Consider the following 21,334-nt stretch of genomic DNA (forward strand, 5'->3'; position numbering starts at 1 on the left):
TGGCATATGCTAGGCTCTAGATTAACTTGTAAAAAGCTCATCACTAGACCTGCCGCGGAGAGAGGTCTTTGTTGTTCTGCTTTAGCTTCAGGCTGTAGGTCGTCGTGACAAAGGAACTTGAATGAGGCGTGTACCCCTCGGATCGGCTGCTTTGGTTAGATTGTTAGGGCGGTTTGTGGTCTGTTTGATGGTTCACCTCTGCGGTGTAACCACAGCGTACCTACACCAACCTAACCAAGACACCAGTGTCGAAAGCCAGTGCTTCATCTTCATGGCCGTTCAACTGTAAGGAGTGCAGTCACGCAAAAATCAATCACATGGCCGTACCAGCTCAAGTAATTTAATGTGGTTTGGTTTGTTGTCACGTGTACCCAGGTACAGTGAAAAACTTTATTGTTGCAGAAAGACAATACATGATTACAATCGAGTCATCCGCATACATACATATATGTAGGATAAAGGGACTAACGTTCAGTGCAAGATAAAGTCCAATTGAAGATCATCCGAGGGTCTCCAATGAGGATTCTATCATCAAATCTCCAATTTGATTCTTAGTTTTATTTTAGTTTTGTTTAGAGATACAGTACGGAAACAGGCCCTTCGGCCCAGCAAGTCAGTGCCGACCAGCAATCCCTGCACACTAATTCCATCCCGCACATACTAGCGACTGTTTACAATTTTTACCAAAGCCAATTAACCTACATACATGTACAACCTTGGATGTTGTAGGAAACCAGAGATCCCAGAGAAAACCCACGCAGGTACAAACTCTGTACAGACAAGCACCCGTAGTCAGGATCGAACCCGCATCTCTGGCGTTGTAAGGCAGCAACTCTACTGCTACGCCCCCGAGCCGCCCAGAAATTCTATCATCGTTTGCTGAGTGGTTTTGTGAGCTGCCTCCCCAGGTCACCAGCCACCCCATCACCTGATCTGTTTTAGCATTGATTTCCCATGTTTCAGGTTGCGTATGAACAGTGCCATGCACGTGCCACATAACTGTGTCCTTGCATCACCTCTCACTCCCTCCCTTCCCCACCCTAGTCCTCTTGCTAATTTCACTGTTTGTATCCCTTTGTTATCACCTCGTCCCCAGCCAACAATGGACCATTGTGGGCTCCACCCTTCCTTGGTCATCTGTTGCCGGCCCTGCTTTATGCTGGCCTTGTCCTGCCTCCAATTTCCCTCCCCCCTCACTTTCCCCCCGCCCTTGGTTTTCAGTCTGAAGAACGGTCTTGACCCAAAACATCACCCATCCTTTCTCTCCAGGGATGCTGCCTGACCCGCTGAGTTACTCCAGCATTTTGTGTCTAGCTTTGGTATAGACCTGTATCTGTTCCCCACATCTTCAGTAAAGCCACGACTTCCACACCTGGTTTAGTCTAGAGAAACTGCACAGAAACAGGCCCTTCGGCCCACCGAGTCCGTACCGTCCCTGCACACTAACACTATCCTACACACACTAGGGACAATTTACAATTTTACGGTAAATTAACCTGTATTTCTTTGGAATGTGGGAGGAACCCAGAGCTCCCGGGGAAAACCTAAGCAGCTCACAGGAAGAACGTACAAATTAGTTACAGACAGCACCCGTAGTCAGGATCGAACCTGGGTCTCTGGCGCTGTAAGGCAGCAGCTCTACCGCTACGCCACCGTACCGCCCACGGTCTTAACATATGATGAGCGCTTGACAGCGTGAGGCCTATATTCACTGGAGGTTAGAAGGATGAGGGGAGTATCATTGAAACGTATCAAATAGTGAAAGGCCTGGATAGAGTGGATGATGAAAGGATGTTTCCACTAGTGGGAGAGTCTAGGACCAGAGGTCACAGCCTCAGAATAAAATGATGTACCTATAGAAAGAAGATGAGGAGGAATTTCTTTAGTCAGAGGGTGGTGAATCTGTGGAATTCATTGCCACAGACGGCTGTGGAGGCCAAGTCAATGGATATTCTAACGGCGGAGATTGACAAATTCTTGCTTACTGAGGGTGTCAGTGGTTATGGGGAGAAGGCAGGAGAATTGGGTTGAGAGGGAGAGGTAGATGAGCCATGATTGAATGGCGGAGCAGACTTGTTGGGCCGAATGATCTAATTCTGCGCCTAGAACTGACAAACTAATAATGTGCACCCTCTCTTGACGTTTCCCCATGTGGTGTTTGACAGGCGTCCATCCATTCCCAGTGTAGGGAATGGATGGATGCATGTGGATCACGTGCGGGCCGGCAGTTCACTCTCTGAATTGGCTTTAGACAGCAGAGACACAAGGAACTGCAGGTGCTGGTTCACTAAAAAAAATGACACAGAATGCGGGAGTAACTCAGCGGGTCAGGTTGCACCTCTGGAGAACATGGATAGGTGATGTTTATGATCGGAACCCTACTTTAGACTCAAGAAGGATCCTGACCCAAAACCTCCTCTACTCATCCTCCAGCGATGCTGCCTGACCCGCTGAGTTACTCCTGCACTTGTGCCTGGCTTTGGACAATCCCCCCATTGAAAGGTCTTTCAAACTGTTTCTGCTTTTTCTTATGATCAGATATATTTAATACAGTTGAGCAGCGCTGAACTACTATCTACCTCTTTGGTGATGCTCAGACTGCCCTTGATCGGACTTTGCTGGCTTTACCTTGCACTAAACATTATTCCCTTGTTATGTATCTGTACACAATAAATGGCTCGATTGTAATCATGTCTTGCCTTTCTGCTGACTGGTGAGCATGCAACAAAAGCTTTTAACTGTACCTCGGTTCACGTGACAATAAACTAAACTGATTTCACACAAATATATTTAAATAATACAAAAAATTCCAATTGACCATAAAATAAATTAGAAAATGAATGTACTTAGAAATTTACAAAAGCAGTACTGGTGCAGCGGTAGAGTTGCTGCCTCACAGCGCCAGAGACCCCGGTTTAATCCTGACAATTGGTGCTGTTTGTACGGAGTTTGCACGTTCTCCCTGTGTCCGTGTATGTTATCTCCAGGTGCTCTGATTTCCTCACACACTCCAAAGACGTACAGGTTGTAAAATTGTAAATTGTCCCCAGTGTGTGTAGGAGCGTGCTAGTGTACAGGGTGATCACTTGTTGGTGCGGACCCAGTGGGCATAAGGGCCTGTTTCCCTGTTGTATCTCTAAACTAAACTAATACTATTCATTAATATCATGATGAAAAGCACCTACAACACTTACCTATTATGTTAATTGGGGTCTGTGAGACTGCGCCACATGTCTAGCCATGCTGGGTGCAAAGTCACTCTCTTGAAGGTTATTAAATGTTAGCAAAAAATGACTGAGGGGCCAGAACTGAAGTGTATCCTGTCTGTCAGTTCATGGTGGTTATGACTTCCTCTGGTCTCACCGGTGACTCCAGAGATGGGGTAAGAATTCAGAGGGGCCAGCAAGGTGAAGATTAGTTTAGTTTGGAGATACAGCATGGAAACAGGCCCTTCAGCACAACCAGTCCGCCCAACCAGCGATCATCCAGTACACTAGTTTAGTTTAGAGATACAGAGTGGAAACAGGCCCTTCAGCCCACCGAGTCCACACTGACCAGCGACCCCTGCACATTGGCACTATCCTACACACACTAGGATCAATTTACTTTTATAACAAGCCAATTAACCTACAAACCTGTACGTCTTTGGAGTGTGGGAGGAAACTAAAGATCTTGGAGAAAACCCACGCAGGTCACGGGGAGAACGTACAAACTCTGTCCAAACAGCACCTGCAGTCGGGATTGAACCTGGGTCTCTGGCGCTGTGAGGCGGCAACTTTACTAGAAGATTTACTAGAATGTTGCCTGGGTTTCAACAACTAAGTTACAGAGATAGGTTGAATAAGTTAGGTCTTTATTCTCTGGAGCGCAGAAGGTTGAGGGGGGACTTGATAGAGGTCTTTAAAATGATGAGAGGGATAGACAGAGTTGATGTGGACAAGCTTTTCCCTTTGAGAATAGGGAGGATTCAAACAAGAGGACATGACTTCAGAATTAAGGGACAGATGTTTAGGGGTAATATGAGGGGGATCTTCTTTACTCAGAGAGTGGTAGCGGTGTGGAAAGCTTCCAGTGGAAGTGGTGGAGGCAGGTTCATTGGTATCATTTAAAAATAAATTGGATAGGCATATGGATGAGAAGGGAATGGAGGGTTATGGTATGAGTGCAGGCAGGTGGGACTAAGGGGAAAAAAAAATTGTTTGGCACGGACTTGTAGGGCCGAGATGGCATGTTTCCGTGCTGTAATTGTTATATGGTTATATGGTTATATGGCACCACTGTGCCACCATAGGTTGGCATGGACTCGGTGGGTGAAAGGGCCCGTTACCAAGCTGTATTTCTAAAGCCTAAACTGTAAAACATTACACAACGGAAAGTTATTTTCTGCAACGAGGTGGATAACAAAAATGTTTGTGTCGATGTGGAAATTCATCCCAGCGTGCCGTGCCTTGTACCCTGATGTGTGTAGGAAGGAACTGCAGATGCTGGTTTATACCAAAGATGCTGGAGTAACTCAGCGGGACAGGCCGCATCATTGGAGAGAAGGAACGGGTGGCGTATACATATATTTCGGGTCTCAACCCGAAATATACTCTCAATCTGAAGAAGGGTCTTGGCCCGAAACGTCACCCATTCCTTCTCTCCAGAGATGCTGCCTGTCCCGCTGAGTTACTCCAGCATTTTGTGTCTGTCTTCGGTTTGTACGCTGATGTAGTATCCACACTAGGTTCATGTATAATCCCTCTTCAGCCTTGCTGTGGTCTGCTAAATTACTTGTCTCGATGCCAACCACAAGCACTGGAAGTGAGATGAAAATGCAGAAACACAGGGGCCAGTGTCAATGGAACGAGAAACAGAAAGTGGTTTAAGCCAAACATGCTTCAGTTGGAATGGTAACAAAAGAGTCAGTGGTGTAGGGGTGAGGGGCACAGTGATGCAGCAGGTAGAGCCGCTGCCTGACAGAGATAGACCTTGAACCAGAGAGACCAGAGAGACATTCCTGCTCGGCTGCTGTCTGTGTGGAGTTTGCACTTTCTCCCTGGATTTCCACAGGATCCCACATCCCGAAGACGTGCGGGTTTGTAGGTTAATCGGCCCTCTGCAAATTGCCAATAGTGTGTGGTGAGTGGATGAGAAAGTGGGATAGCATTGAACCAGTGTGAAGGGCTTTGTTTCCATGCTGTAATTTTCAATCAATTCAAATTTGTACATTGTCACGTGTATCGAGGTACAGTGAAAAGCTTTTTGCTGTGTGCTATCCAGTCAGTGGAAAGACTATACATGATTGCATTCGAGCCGTCCACAGTTTCAGGCCCGTGCGAAGCTTTTCAAAAAGGGGGTGGCACGACAGGATTACAAAAATTTAAATGTGAAATAATGTGCGCGCTGCGTACATCACGAGCGCGAAGCGTGAAGTCACTCGATGCCGGGGTCCAGGGCCCTGGAAGCTCTGGGTTTTAGATGTTCTCTGTTGCATTCTGAGCCTTATTTTGGAGCATTTTTGCACCAAAGTCATGACCGATATTTCAGAAATTAACAGGAATCTGAGAGGTAGCTTTCTCATACAGAGGGTGGTGGGTGTATGGAACGAGCTGCCAGAGGAGATAGTTAAGACTGGGACTATCCTAATGTTTAAGAGACATTTGGACACGTACATGGATAGGACAGGTTTAGATGGCTATGGGCCAAAAGTGTGTGAGCGGGACTAGTGTAGATGGGACATGTTGGTCGGTGTGGGCAAGTTGGGCTGAATGGCCTGTTTCCACACTGTATCATTCTATGACTAAAACGTTAAGAAGAAAAATGCATGTAGATAAGTAGAGCAGATTTGAAAGAGGAGCGAAATGTAAAGGCAGAGAGAGGTTCATGGTTGGAAAGGAACAGAGGAAAGGAGGGGGGAGAGTGGGCTTGGGCAGATGGGTGAAGGGAAAATAGTCACAAAGTGCTGGAGTAACTCAGGGGGTCAGGCAGCATCTGTGGAGAACATGGATAGATGACGTTTTACAGTGTGCTGGAGTAACTCAGTGGGTCAGGCAGCATCTCTGTAGAACATGGATAGGTGACATGTCACAGTGTGCTGGAGTAACTCAGTGGGTCAAGAAGCATCTCTGGAGATTATATTTCGTGTCAAGACCCTTCTTCATTAATATTCATGACGTGACATGCAGACATTCCTGAATGTTACCCAAACCATCGTGAGCTACTTTGTTACGGTGCTTGCCCTCTCCTATAATGTCTCTGCTGCCTTGGGTGATGCAGGACAGGACACAAGCTTTGGGACACGGTGTCAAGCTGTTGCCGTCTGTCCAAGTCAATGGTATTTTTCAGGAGTTTGATAGATTCTTGATTGATACGGGTGTCAGAGGTAACGGGGAGAAGGCAGGAGAATGGGTTTAAGAGGGAAAGATAGATAGAGTCATAGAGTGATACAGTGTGGAAACAGGCCCTTCGGCCCAGCATGTCCCATCTGCACTAGTCCCACCTGCCCACGTTTGATCCATATCCCTCCAAACCTGTCCTATCCATGTATCTGTTTCCTAAATGTTGCAATAGTCTGTGCCTCAACTACCTCCTCTTGCAGCTTGTTCCATACACCTACCACCCTTTGGGTGAAAAATATAACCCTCAGATTCCTATTAAATCTTTTCCCCCTCACCTTAAACCAATATCCTCTGCTCCTCGATTCACATACTCTGGACAAAAGACTCAACCATATCTATTCAAATCATGATTTTATACACATCTATTAGATCAAGGCTCATCCTCCTGTGCTCCATGAAAGAGAGTCCCAGCCTACTCAACCTCTCCCTATAGCTCTGGCCCTCTAGTCCTGGCAACATCCTCGTAAATCTTCACTGTACCCTTTCCAGTTTGATGACATCTTTCCTATAACATGGTGCCCAGAACTGAATGCAATACCCTGAATGCGGCCTCACCAACTTCTTATGCAACTGCAACATCTACAATTGCATCGCAATATTCCACAACTTACCCAGAGTAGACACGAGGCATCCAGGCGATCACTGACTGTGTGGACTGCAATATGCGATCTGATCCCGCCCGGGCCCACTGCGCTCGCACGGCGAGACAGCGTTATTTTGCGTCGCTACTGTGTCACCGGCTTCCTCCAACTGCGCAGGCGGAGATGGTCGTAATTTTTTCCCCCCAAATCATCCAGCGGGCAGGAACCAGAATTTCGGGTAAACGCTGATTGCGCTCCAATTTTATTTTCCTCGGGATTTTTTCATACTGTGGGAATAAAAGGGGGGTGCAAGCGCACCCAACGCACCCCCCCCCCCCCCCCCCCCCTTTAGACGGCCATGAGTGTACAGATACAGGATGGCGTGATTATAATATTAGAATGTGTATTTTGTTTATTTCATGGACTTGTTTCTGCATTAGGGCTGTGATAACTAAGCTGTTTTAAAGTAATTGTTACATGTGCGCATGTCCCATTTACACACTGCTCTGTCATGTATCTGCAGGCATTCCACATTATACCGTACAACAGAGAAACACTGGACAAACTACTGACAGAGTCATTGAGGGGCAACATGCCCATCAATGGCCTTCATATATTCGGAATTAATCAGCTGGAAGAGGATGATGTGTCTACAAGTAGGTGTTGATCTTGTTCTGGGGACTTTGAAGAGATGTAGAGATTGGCTTCAAACATTATCTAAGTGATCTATATAACGGTAATCTATATCATTAAAGTGATCTTGACCCTAATTGCCCCAATTCCTTTTAACTTTATTCGCAAGGAATAGGAGTGGAATTAGGCCATTCTGCCCATCAAGTCAATCATGGCTGGTCGATCTCTCCCTCCTAACCCCATTCTCCTGCCTTATCCCCATAACCTCTGACACCTGTTATTGGCCATTTATGGCCCTGAAATCATGTTCCTAGTGCAAGCAACATCCTCGCAATGGCTCACGACTGCCTCCTGCTCTTCAGCTCCCAACAAGACCCAGAAGATCTAGAGGGGCCAGGTTTGAAGTGCATCTAGGTCCATAATCCATTGATTGGAGCCACCTCTGGGTTCAAGTGGTGACTCGAGGGAAGCAGCAAGAATTTGGACAGGCCAGTGGTCAAGGAAGGACTACCCGTTACAGGGGTTTAAGTTACTAAAAGAGAAGATAGCGTGAGACTCTTTGTTCTGAATCGAGCCGAGAGGAACGGTACGTTATGGGAAAAGCAATTGGGGATCATTTTTAGCAGAGATACAGCGTAGAAACAGGCCCTTCGGCACATTGAGTCTGCGACGACCAGCGATCCCCGCACACTAACACTATCCTACACACACTAGGGCCGATTTTTTTTACAATTTTGCCAAGCCAATTAACCTACAAACATATATGTCTTTGGAGTGTGGGAAGAAACCGGAACTCCTGGAGAAAACCCACGTGGTCACGGGGAGAACGTACAAACTCCGTACAGACAGCACCCATAGTCAGGATTGAACCCGTGTCCCTGGCGCTGTGAGGCAGCAACTCTAGCACTGCACCATCATGTGCCAAAGCACTTCCCACAGAGAGGCAACATTTGAGATACACTCTCCAAAACAGCCATTGGGACTGAGGGCCAATTGAAAATGTCAACACATTTTAGGCCAGTTAAGATTTATAGAGCAAACACGGGGGTGACGGTCACACACGGATCAACCATTACGATGTTGAATGGGTCAAAAGGCTGAATAGTCCAGTACAGACAACTAATGGTGGACTGGCCGCATCTCTGGAGAGAAGGAATGGGTGACGATTCGGGTCGACACCCATCTTCAGACTGGGACCAGTCCAGGATTGACTGATTGCTATCAGCGTCCACACCATCACACCAGCAGGGTCATAGGTGACGTTGGGGAGGGGGTGCAGTGGGAGTGAGCTGGTTCATATTCTACCATCAGGTGGGTGAGGTGGGTATTGATGGGGGTGGGGGCTGTGGAGAGGAACAGGAAGTTTGATGGCATGTAATAGCAGGAAGGATTTCCAGCCGCTTCCTGTATTGAATGAATGACAATAGACAATCGGTGCAGGAGTAGGCCATTCGGCCCTTCGAGCCAGCACCGCCATTCAATGTGATCATGGCTGATCATCCCCAATCAGTACCCCGTTCCTGCCTTCTCCCCATATCCTCTGACTCCGCTATCTTCAAGAGCCCTATCTAGCTCTCTCTTGAAAGCATCCATAGAACCTGCCTCCACCGCCCTCTGAGGCAGAGAATTCCACCGACTCACAACTCTCTGTGAGAAAAACTGTTTCCTCGTCTCCGTTCTAAATGGCTTACTCCTTATTCTTAAACTGTAGCCCCTGATTCTGGACTCCCCCAACATCGGGAACATGTTTCCTGCCTCTAGCGTGTCCAAGCCCTTAACAATCTTATATGTTTCAATGAGATCCCATCTCATCCTTCTAAACTCCAGAGTGTACAAGCCCAGCTGCTCCATTCTCTCAGCATATGACAGAATGAACAATACTTTATTGTCACAATTGACCGGTCTCAGTGATATTCTTTGTTTTGCTCACCCAGGGTATGCAATGAGTCGCCACATAAAGGGCCACGTAGTTACAAAGTATCCCGCGACGGCTCCTCCTTTGTTCCCCCTCGCCCCTCCCCCTCACCCAACCCCCCTCGCCCCCTCTCCCTCACTCCACCCCCCTTGCCCCTCCCCCTCACCCCACCCCCCCCTTGCCCCACCCCCCTCCCTCGTCCCACCCGCACCTCACTCCACCCCCTCCCTCACTCCACCCCCCTCACCCCCCCCCCCCCCGCCCCTCCCCCTCGCCCCACCCCCCCGTCACTCACATCACCCCCTCCCCCCACCCACCCTCGTCCCCCACCTCACACCTCACTCCACCCCCCTCACCCCACACCCCCTCCTCATCCCCCAACCCACCCCCGTCCCTCACTCACCCCTCCCCCCCCACCCACCTCGCCCCTCACCTCACCCCCTTACCCCTCCCCCCAACCCCTCACCCCTCATCCCCCCACCCACCTCACCCCTCACCCCACCCCCCTCGACCCCTCCCCCCTCACAGCAGCCCCCCCCCCCACGCAGAGAGAGTTATAGTTTCTCCCTGCGGGGTGGTGACGCGTGTTTGCTCTCCCCACAGTCCAGCGGGACAAGGAGCTGCCGACCCTGCTTCACTTTGCAGCAAAGTACGGGCTGAAGAACCTGACGGCGGTGCTGCTGCAGTGCCCCGGCGCTCTGCAAGCCTACAGTGTGGCCAACAAGGACGGAGACTACCCCAACAACCTGGCCGAGAAGAGCGGCTACAAAGATCTCCGCCAGTTCATCGACGAATATGTGGTGAGCGTACGACACATCTAGGTCTTAAGTGAAAGGAGCAGAATTTGGTCATTCGGCCCATCAAGTCTACTCCGCCATTCAATCATGGCTCATCTATTTCTCCCTCCTATCCCCATTCTGCCACCTTCTATCCATAACCCCTGACACCTGTACTAATCTATCTGTACCTTAACAGCAATCTGTGGCAAAGAATTCTGCAGATTCACCACCCTCTGACTAAAGAAATTCCTCCTCATCTCCTTCCTAAAGGTACGTCCTTTAATTTTGAGGCAATGACCTCTAGTCCTAGACTCTCCCACTAGTGGAAACATCCTCTCCACATCCACTCTATCCAAGCCTTTCACTATTCTGTACGTTTTAATGAGGTTTCTCCCCTCATCCTTCTAAACTCCAGCGAATACAGGCCCAGTGCCGACAAACGCTCATCATATGTTAACCCACTCATTCTTCTAAACCTCCTCTGGACCCTCTCCAGAGCCAGCACATTTATTTCTCCCAAAATTGCTCACAATACTCCAAATGCCGTCTGACCAGCGCCTTATAGAGCCTCAACGTTACGCCGCTGTTTTTGTATTCTATGTATTCTAGTGCTAGCATTGTGTTTGCCTTCCTTACTACCCAAGTGCTCTGCATCTCACTGACAGACACAAAACGCTGGAAAAAATCAGCAGGTCAGGCAGCATCTTTAGTGTAGTTTAGAGAAACAGCTCAGAAACAGACCCTGCGGCCCAAACAGTCGGCGCCGACCAGCGATCACCACACATTAGCGCTATCCTACACACACTTGGAACAATTTACATTTACACCAAGCCAATTAATCTACATCCCTGTACGTCTTTGGAGTGTGGGAGGAATGCGGAGAATTCCACAGACTCACAACTCTCTGTGAGAAAAAGTGTTTCATCGTCTCTGTTCTAAATGGCTTCTCCTTATTCTTAAACTGTGGCCCCTGGTTCTGGACTCCCCCAACATCGGGAACATGTTTCCTGCCTCTAGCGTGTCCAAGCCCTTTAACAATCTTACATGTTTCAATGCGATGCCCTCTCATCCTTCTAAACCCCAGAGCGTACAAGCCCAGCCGCTCCATTCTCTCAGCATATGACAGTCCCGCCATCCCGGGAATTAACCTTGTAAACCTACACTGCACTCCCTCAATAGCAAGAATGTCCTTCCTCAAATTAGGGGACCAAAACTGCACACAACTGCACGCAGAGTACACGTGATGGGCTGAATGCTCTATTTCTGCTTCTAGAACTTTTGAACTTATGAAGTTATTCTTGAAACTGGAGGAAAAGGAGTTTCGAGGCTCCATTCTGGGATGTTTGTGAAAGGCATGATGCCTTTGAAGGGTGAGGGAGAGTTCACAGCACAGGGGACAGTAGTGTCAGATCATGGTGCTGATAGTGAGCATGCCGTTTGTTGAAAAAGGCCCAGGCACCTGCGGTCAGATGTATGTGTGAAGACTTGTTCAGGATGTGTGAATGAATGGCCGCCAATCTTCACTGCCCCGTACTTTGGTGTTGCAGACTGATGCATGAAGAAACACATCACCACTTTAATGTACAGACACACACCTCACCACTTTCACACTTCTCATTGGGATTCTCATTGAAACATATAAGATTGTTAAGGGCTTGGACACGCTAGAGGGCTTGGACACGTTAAGGGCTTGGACACGCTAGAGGCAGGAAACATGTTCCCGATGTTGGGGGAGACCAGAACCAGGGGCCACAGTTTAAGAATAAGGAGTAAGCCATTTAGAACGGAGACGAGGAAACACTTTTTTTCACAGAGAGTGGTGAGTCTGTGGAATTCTCTGCCTCAGAGGGCGGTGGAGGCAGGTTCTCTGGATGCTTTCAAGAGAGAGCTAGATAGGGCTCTTTAAAAAAGCGGAGTCAGGGGATATGGGGAGAAGGCAGGAATGGGGTACTGATAGGGGATGATCAGCCATGATCACAATGAATGCTCGAAGGGCTGAATGGCCTACTCCTGCACCTATTGTCTATTGTCTGTTGTCTATTGTCTCAGTATGTTAACAGATCAGATCTGGCCGGGATGTTTATGAAAACTGCAGATGCTGGAAAAATCAAAGGTGGACAAAAAATGCTGGATGACGCTATTGCATGTTTCATTGACTGAAACCATCTTTATAATTCAAAATGAAAGCATTTCTATACATCACAGTTTGCCTGGCTGCTGGTGAATGTGTACCCCCCCCCCCCCCCCCCTCCACCACCCCTCCCACAAACTCCGCGGCATTTGCAATGTTACCGGATTTAATGCACCATTGTCTTTAGTTTGCTGCTGCAAGTAAGGATTTAATTGTTCCGTAGACAGACACAAAGAGCTGGAGTAACTCAGCAGGACAGGCAGCATCTCTGGAGAGACGGAATGAGTGATGTCTCGGGTCCAGATCCTTCTTCATTTTTCCCTTTTTGGTACAAATGACAATCAAACACTCTTGAGCCTTAAGTTTAGTTTAGAGATACAGCGCGGAAACAGGCCCTTCAGCCCACCGAGTCCACGCCGACCAGCGATCACCCCGCACACTAGCACTATCATACACACTACAGACAAACTTACAATTTTTACGAAGCAACTTAATGTACAAACCTGTATGTCTTTGGAGCGCGGGCGGAAACCGGAGCACCCGGGGAAAACCCACGAGGTCACAGGAAGAATGTACAAACTCCGTACGAACAGCACATATGGTCAGGCACTCTTTAAAAGTCCCCATTGTTGTTCACCTGTCCAGTGTCTGCTTGTATGTTTAGGGCCCTATGTTCCATGGTCCATGTCAGACCTTTATTAATCCTCCCGTCACACAAGACCTGGCCCGGATGGTCAAAGGGAAAGTATACCAAGCTGGGATAATGGCAGTGAATGTTGTGGACATGTGTACAGAGGTTTAGGCCCAGAGCTAGGGGGCCACCAACGATCACTGCTGTCCGACATAAAAGCACTGCCCTTTCCTTTAGACTCTGGAGACACAGAGTGGATACAGGCCCCGTGGCCCACCGAGTCCACGCCGACCAGCGATACCAGCACTATCCTACACAATAGGGACAATTAACAGAATCCAACTAACCTACAATCCTGGGTGACATTTCGGGTCGAGACCCTTTTTCAGACTGCGAGTTAGGGGAGCATAACTCTCATTCTGAAGCTGGGTCTCAACCGAAAACGTCACCCAATCCGTCTCTCCAGAGATGCTGCCTGTCCCGCTGAGATACTCCAGCCTTCTCCTGTCCATCGTTGGTGTAAACCAGCATCTGTAGTTCCTTCCTGCACGATCTACACACCTATATACCTACACGCCGGGAGGAAACTGCAGCATCCGGATTGTGAAGTTAGAGGAAGGAATGTAGGTGGAAGGGGTGGGGGATGGGAGAAATAGATGCCAGTCCAGGTGAGGCATAGGGAGAGGAGGGGGGGGGGGGGGGTTATATGGGTATAGAGGGGAGATGGGGAGGGTTATGTTGTTACCTAAATTTGGGGAATTCAATGTTCATTGTTGGGTTGTAAACTACCGAAGCAAAATATGAGGAGTTGTTCCTTTAGTTAGGGCTTGCTTCCAATTTTAAATCTGTTCCTGTGATACGGAATGGTGTGGGGGAGGGTGTGTGGTGTACAATTGGACAGTGGGCCATGTTACATCTCCACCCAGTTTAACCGGCTGCCAGTTAGACTGAATGTAACCCATCTCCCTCCAATTTAAACCACACTCCCCTCGCACTTTTCCACCGCTGATATTGGCTCTTTCCCCAGTAATGTTCATTCTGTTTCACTCCCGCTAATTTTGCCACACCGGCTGAACACTTCCTGCATTCCAGATACTGACAGGTTCGGTTGCAGCTCCTACTGCTGCTGTAAACTAACTCTGCTTATCAAAAGTTGCGGCACGATGGCGCAGCGGTAGAGTGGACCACGTGAAGATTGCAATCTTCCACCCCAGGAGAGTGTTGGTGTACAGGGACTCGATGGGCAGAAGGGCCTGTTTCCATGCTGTATCTCTAAACTAAAGTTGTTCTATCACCTCCAGTTATTGGTTTAGATTTCAAAAGGCAACCAACCTCCTCCCTGCCTTCACTGCCGTTCATTCACCTGTGGTCCTCTGCTCTCTCTCTTCCCTGCTCTATTGTCCTCCAGCCACCTCTCCCAACGTTGCCTTCTCCTACATGAATCCATCCACACCCTACCCATCTCCGCCAGCCTTCTCATTCGACCCCAGCCCCCTTCCACTGGCTTTAGCTGCTGCCCTCCAAGTCTCGACCTCTTGTTGGTAGATTTGGACCCCTTAACTGTGGGGGGATGTGCTGGCATTGGAGCGATCCAGAGGAGGTTTAGGAGAACAATCCCGGGGATGTTTTAGTTACCGTATGATGAGCGTTTGACGGCACTGGGCTTGTACTCGCTGGAGTTTAGAAGGATGAGGGGGGGATCCTCATTGAAACTTACCGAATAGTGAAAGGCCTGAATATAGTGGAAGTGGAGAGGATTTCCACTAGTGGGAGAGTCTAGCACCAGAGGCCACAGCCTCAGAATAAAATAATGTACCTTTACAAAGGAGATGAGAAGGAATTTCTGAAGTGGTGAATGTGTGGAATTCATTATATAGAAGGCTGTGGAGGCTGTCGTTAGGTATTTTTAAAGTAGAGATTGACAGGTTCTTGATTAGTAAAGGAGTCGGGGGTTATGGGGCGAAGGCAGGAGAATGGGGTTGAGAGGAAAAGATAGATCAGCCATGATTGAATGGCGGTGTTGACCCAAAGGGCCGAACAGCCTAATTCTGTTCCTAAGATTATGAACATAAACTTGGGTCATTCCCTCCTCACCTACTCCTGCACGTCCCACTCCCCTCTACTGACACCCTAAAGACATCCATAGTAGTCTAGAGTTGAGGTTAGTGTTGGGCAGTGTTCTCCATCCTGATAGCTACTGGGAAGAAGCTGTTCCTGAACCAGGAGGTCACGGTTCCCAGGCTCCTGTACCTTCTTCCCGATGGTAGTGGCAAAAATGAGAGTGTGGTCAGTGTAGTGTGGGTCTTTAAGAAGGTAGACAAAAGTGCTGGAGAAACTCAGCGGGTGCAGCAGCATCTATGGAGTGAAGGAAATAGGCCCACGTTGCCTACCTAGTGTGGGTAGGCATGTTGTGCAATGGCCACTGCCTATAACTCCATCCACAGCTGCTCTTCACTAAGCGAGTGCAACTCAGATTCCATTCGTGCATTTAGATCATGTCAAGAGTCAAGTGTTTCATTGCCACTTATACTAACAACACAACAATGCCACTCCTTCTTGCTGCAGTTTAACAGACCTGTAAGTGTAATAACACATGGATAAATATATAACAATAAAAAATACAATAAAGTAATAACCCTAATTCTAAGTCAAGAGTGTTTTAGTCATATGTCCCAGATGGCACAATGAAATTCTTACTTGCAGCGGCACAACAGAACATGTATTCGTAATAAATAATATGATAAACGAGAGAAAAACAAAGTTAAGTGTATATACTCACATATGTTTATATATATTAATACACACATACTCAAAAAAAAAACTATAACAGTGCACCAGTAATAATAAGCGGCGCGGCTCTGGCCAGCAGCGGCCTCTGCAGCCTGTCCGCGTTTTTATTATTTTTGTCTGTGTTTTTATGTAGTGTTTGTTATTTTATGTTGGGGTGTGTGGTGTGGGGGGGGTGGGGGCGGGGTGGGAGGGGGGGGGGGAAACTTTTTGAATCTCTCCCTGCACTGGAGACCCGACCTTTTCTCGTTGGGTCTCAGTCGTCGTTGAGGCCGCAACGAGGAGCGGCCTCCAACAGGAAGAGACCGGGGACTCAGGTGTCGACTCACCGTTGCCGTCGCGGAGCTGGCCGAGTCCGGAGCGGTGGAGGAGCGCTGCTGCTGCTGCTGCTGATGCTGTTGCTGTTGCTGCTGCTGCTGCTGCTGCTGCTCTGCTGCTGCCGGAGAGTCGGAGGCTCTCTACAGGTCTGTGGACGACGGCGCCGGGAGCCCACGGCTCCCTGGGGGGAGACCGCTTTTCGGGGCTTCTGCGGCGGCGACTTCTCCCGCCCGAGTTGCGGGGTCGAAGAGCTCCTGGAGCGGGGCCTCACTACACCGCCCCGCGCGGCTGGAATGGCCGCGGTCTCTGCGAGCGCACACCGGGGGCTCCAACATCAAGACCCGGTGTGCGACCTCGCATCACCCGGCGTGGCTTTAATGGCCGCGGGACAATCGCCATCGCCAGCCGGGGGCTATGACTTTGACTCTGACATCGGGGGGGGGGGGAGAGTGCAGTGGAGAGAGAAGTTTATTTGGCCTTCCATCACAGCTATGTGATGGATGTTTATGTTAAATGTAATTATGTTGTGTCTGGGGTCTATTTGTGTGTAATGTATGGCTGCAGAAACGGCATTTCGTTTGGACCTCCAGGGGTCCAAATGACAATTAAATTGACTCTTGACTCTCTTGACTCTTGACTATAATATTTTATTGTAGTTCAGAGCTTAGAAAACATAAAAAATAGGTGCAGGAGGAGGCCATTCGGCCCTTCGAGCCAGCACCGCCATTCATTGTGATCATGGCTGATTGGCCCCTATCAATAACCTATGCCTGCCTTCTCCCCATATTCCTTGAATCCACTAGCCCCTAGAGCTCTATCTAACTCTCTCTTAAATCCATCCAGTGACTTGGCCTCCACTGCCCTCTGTGGCAGGGAATTCCACAAATTCACAACTCTCTAGGTGAAAAAGTTTTTCTCTCACCTCAGTCTTAAATGGCCTCCCCTTTATTCTAAGACTGTTACAGCTTATGAGGTTGTAGTGTTTAATAGCCTGATGGCTACAGGGGAGAAGCTGCTCATGAACTGGATGTGACAATTCTCAGGCTGTATTAATGTGACCTTAATGGTGCAGAACGGAAGTGGTAGTCCAACCAAAGACAGTTCATAGTAGTCTAGAGTTGAGGTTAGTGTTGTGCAATGTTCTCCATCCTGATAGTTACTGGGAAGAAGCTGTTCTTGAACCAGGAGGTCACGGTTCCCAGGCTCCTGTACCTTCTTCCCGATGGTAGTGGCAAAATGAGAGTGTGGTCAGTGTAGTGTGGGTCTTTAAGAAGGAACTACAGATGCTGGAAAATCAAAGGTGGACAAAAGTGCTGGAGAAACTCAGCGTGTGCAGCAGCATCTATGGAGCGAAGGAAATAGGCAACGCTGAGACCGGAGATGCGACCTGACCTGCTGAGTTACTCCAGCACTTTGACACTTTTTTTTGTGTAAACCAGCATCTGCAGTTCCCTGTTTCTATGGGGAAGGGACACAACGGGATCTTGAGTGCAGTCCATAGCTCCTTTGAGGCCGCAACACAATTAGATAGAGTGGTGAAGACGGCATGAAGCACACTTGTTTTTATTGATTGTGGTGTCCAGTACAAATGTCAGGATGTCATGTTACAGCTGTATGAAGCTGCTCAGCCTGTGGTGCGGTGTGAGGGGGGGAGAGAGAGAGTTGACTCTGACACATTCACTTGCTGATTACAGGAAACAGCAGATATGCTGAAGACTCATCTCAAAGAGGAGATGTGCGACCACATGAAGGGGACGGAGAACGACGACTTGTACGAGTCGATGGCAACAGTGACCAAAGACATCCTGATGAAGTGCAGCTTGAATCCCGGCTGCGATGAGGACATCTACGAGTCGATGATGGAGATGCTGCCTCCCTCTGGCATCATGGAGGACACCTGTGAGTCTGAGCACAGCCCTGTGGCTCCAGCACTGGCACAGAGACTGAATTATCTTCAGCTTAGTTCAATTCAGTTCAGTTTGGTTCATATTGGTTTTAATTTAGTTTTGTTCTGTTCCGTTCAGTTCAGGTTAATATACAGTGTATTCAGAAAGTATTCAGATCCCTTCACTTTTTCCACAGCCTTATTCTAAAATGGATTAAATTCTTTATTTTATCATCAATCCACACACAATTACCCACAGTAAAAAAGTGAAAACAGGTGTTTAGAAATTTTTGCAAAGTAATTAAAAATAAATCTGAAATATCATTTACATAAGTATTCAGACCCTTTACTCAGTACTTTGTTGAGGCACCTTTGGCAGCGATTACAGCCTCAAGTCTTCTTGGGTATCACGCTACAAGCTTGGCACACATGTAGTTGGGTAATTTATCCCATTCTTCTCTGCAGATCCTCTCAAGCTCTGTCAGGTTGGATGGGGAGCGTCGATGCACAGTTATTTTCAGGTCCCTCCAGAGATGTTCGATCTGGTTCAAGTCCGGGCTCTGGCTGGGCCACTCAAGGACATTCACAGACTTGTCACAAAGCCACTCCTGCGTTGTCTTGGCTGTGTGCTTAGGGTGGTTGTCCTGTTGGAAGGTGAACCTCCGCCCCAGTCTGAGGTCCAGAACGCTCTGGAACAGGTTTTCATCAAGGATCTCTCTGTACTTTGCTCCGTTCATCTTTCTCTGGATCCTGACTAGTCTCCCAGTTCCTGCCGCTGAAAAACATCCCCACAGCATGATGCTGCCACCACCATGCTTCACCGTAGGTATGGTATTGGCCAGGTGATGAGCGGTGCCTGGTTTCCTCCAGACATGACACTTGGCATTCAGGCCAAAGAGTTCAATCTTGGTTTCATCAGACCAGAGAATCTTGTTTCTCATGGTCTAAGAGTCCTTTAGGTGCCTTTTGGCAAACTCCAAGCGGGCTGTCATGTGCCTTTTACAGAGGAGTGGCTTCCGTCTGGCCACTCTACCATAAAGGCCTGATTGGTGGAGTGCTGCAGCTATAGTTTTCTAGAAGGTTCTCCCATCTCCATAGAGGATCTCTGGAGCTCTGTCAGAGTGACCATCCTCTCTGACCAAGGCCCTTCTCCCCCGATTACTCAGTTTGGCCGGGCAGCCAACTCTATGAAGAGTCCTGGTGGTTTCAAATTTCATCCATTTAAGAATGACGGAGGCCACTGTGCTTTTCGGGACCTGCAATGCTGCAAAAATTGTTTTAAACCTTCTCCCAGATCTGCGCCTCGACACAATCCTGTTTCTACAGACAATTCCTTCGTCTTCATGGCTTGGTTTTTGCTCTGATATGCACTGTCACTGCGGGACCTTATATAGACAGGTGCGTGCCTTTCCAAATCATGTCCAATCAATTTAATTTACCACTTGTGGACTTCACTCAAGTTGTAGAAACATCTCAAGGATAATCAGTGGAAACAGGATGCACCAATGCTCAATTTTTAGTGTCATAGCAAAGGGTCTGAATATTTATGTAAATGTGATATTTCAGTCATTTCTTTTTAATTACAAAAATTTCTAAACGCCTGTTTTTGCTTTTTTATTATGGGTTATTGTGTATAGATTGATGATTAAAATAAATAATTTAATCCATTTTAGAATAAGGCTATAACGTAACAAAATGTGGAACAAGTGATGGGGTCTGAATACTTTCTGAATGCACAGTAGTTTAATTTTGTTCAGTTCTGTTTAGCTTAGTTCCATTTAGTTGAGAGATACAGTGTGGAAACAGGCCCTATGGACGACACAGTACACGCCAACCAGCGATCGCCCCATATACTGATCATATCCAACATATTAGGGACAATTTACAGAAGCCAATTAACCTACAAACCTGCACACCTTTGGAGTGTGGGAGGAAACCAGAGCACCCGGAGAAAACCATTGTAGTCGAAGGGAGAACGTGCAAACTCCACACAGATAGCATCCATGGTTAGGATCGAACCCGGGTCTCTGGCACTGTAAGGCAGAGGCTCTATCATTGCGTCACCATGGTGAGACCAGGCCTGATGTCTCAGAGCTCCTAGTCTCGGCCACTGGTCAGTGCGAAGTGTCAGGGCGTGGGGATGAATAGCCAGGACTATTGGTATAGATGACGTAAATGCACAGATTCTTTTATCCAAGATAAGTGAGTCAAGACCCAGAGGACTTAGGTTTAAGGTGAGAGTGGAAAGATTTAATAGGAACCTGAGGGGCAACCTGTTTACACAGAAGGTGGTGGATGTATGGAAAGAGAGGTAGGTCCACAATGTTCTCCAGAAAGTGCTGGAGTAACTCAACGGGTCAGGCAGCATTTCCGTGTGACTGCGTGGGTTTTCTCCAGGTGCCCCGGTTTCCTCCCACACTCAAAGACATGCAGGTTTCTGGTTTAATTGGCCTCTGTAAATTTTCTCCAGTGTGTACGATGTGAAACAGATATAACATAGAACCAGCGTGCGGGGAAGCGCTCAAAAGTATACATTTGTGCCATAACACCAGGATAAGCGCTCAACCAAGGAAACCAGGCCCAAAGCCAACGTACTATCTAAACTGATTATACTAAGGACAATAACTAACTCTATATTCAATAATCAGCTACCTACATATTAACACAATTGTGTAAGATGCAAGTATATCATTGAGGTTAGATACAAAAAGCTGGAGTAACAGCGGGACAGGCAGCATCTCTGGAGAGAAGGAATGGGTGACGTTTTGGGTCGAGACCCGTCTTCAGTCTGATGAGAGATGCTGCCTGTCCCGTTGAGTTACTCCAGCATTTTGTGTCTATCTTCGGTTTAAACCAGCATCTGCAGTTCCCTCTTACATAAATCATTGAGGTTTTTAAATGGGTACTTCCCTTCACTGGTGATTTGTTGAGTTAGGCCCGTCACACCTCAGGAAGGCTCAACAGTTAGTCGTGGTGTCCCAGAACCTTCAGCTTAATGTATAAGCAGGTTTTGGCACAAAAGTTAATGTTTGAATTGATTGTGTGGTTTCTGTGTGACAACATTTCAATCAAACTTCTTGCAGATGTGTCCATGACCAAAGCATCTGATGTGGCCCCTTCATCTCCATTCTCCCCTGAATCCTTTGGCCCTAAAAAGGATTCCATACTGAGAAGCTTCTTTCAAGGTGAGTTGAATACTTACCCTTTCATTCCATTATAAGGTCATAAGGAATAGTAGAACTAGGCCATTCGGCCCATCAAGTCTACTTCGCCATTCAATCATGGCCGATCTAT

At 47.9% G+C, this 21,334-nt stretch overlaps 1 protein-coding gene across 1 annotated transcript in view; it reads left to right on the forward strand.

Annotated features, from left to right (window-relative positions):
• pik3ap1 (phosphoinositide-3-kinase adaptor protein 1) overlaps nt 1-21,334 on the forward strand; it is a 130,773-nt gene that overhangs the window by 60,798 nt on the left and 48,641 nt on the right. Inside the window, exons 5-8 of the mRNA XM_055661936.1 lie at nt 7,485-7,617; nt 10,113-10,309; nt 17,850-18,054; nt 21,124-21,225. Of these exons, the coding sequence (XP_055517911.1) occupies nt 7,485-7,617; nt 10,113-10,309; nt 17,850-18,054; nt 21,124-21,225 (637 nt within the window). The remainder of the gene's footprint in view (nt 1-7,484; nt 7,618-10,112; nt 10,310-17,849; nt 18,055-21,123; nt 21,226-21,334) is intronic.

The sequence above is a fragment of the Leucoraja erinacea genome, chromosome 34 (assembly GCF_028641065.1).
Source record: "Leucoraja erinacea ecotype New England chromosome 34, Leri_hhj_1, whole genome shotgun sequence".
In the NCBI taxonomy this organism is placed as follows: Eukaryota; Metazoa; Chordata; class Chondrichthyes; order Rajiformes; family Rajidae; genus Leucoraja; species Leucoraja erinaceus.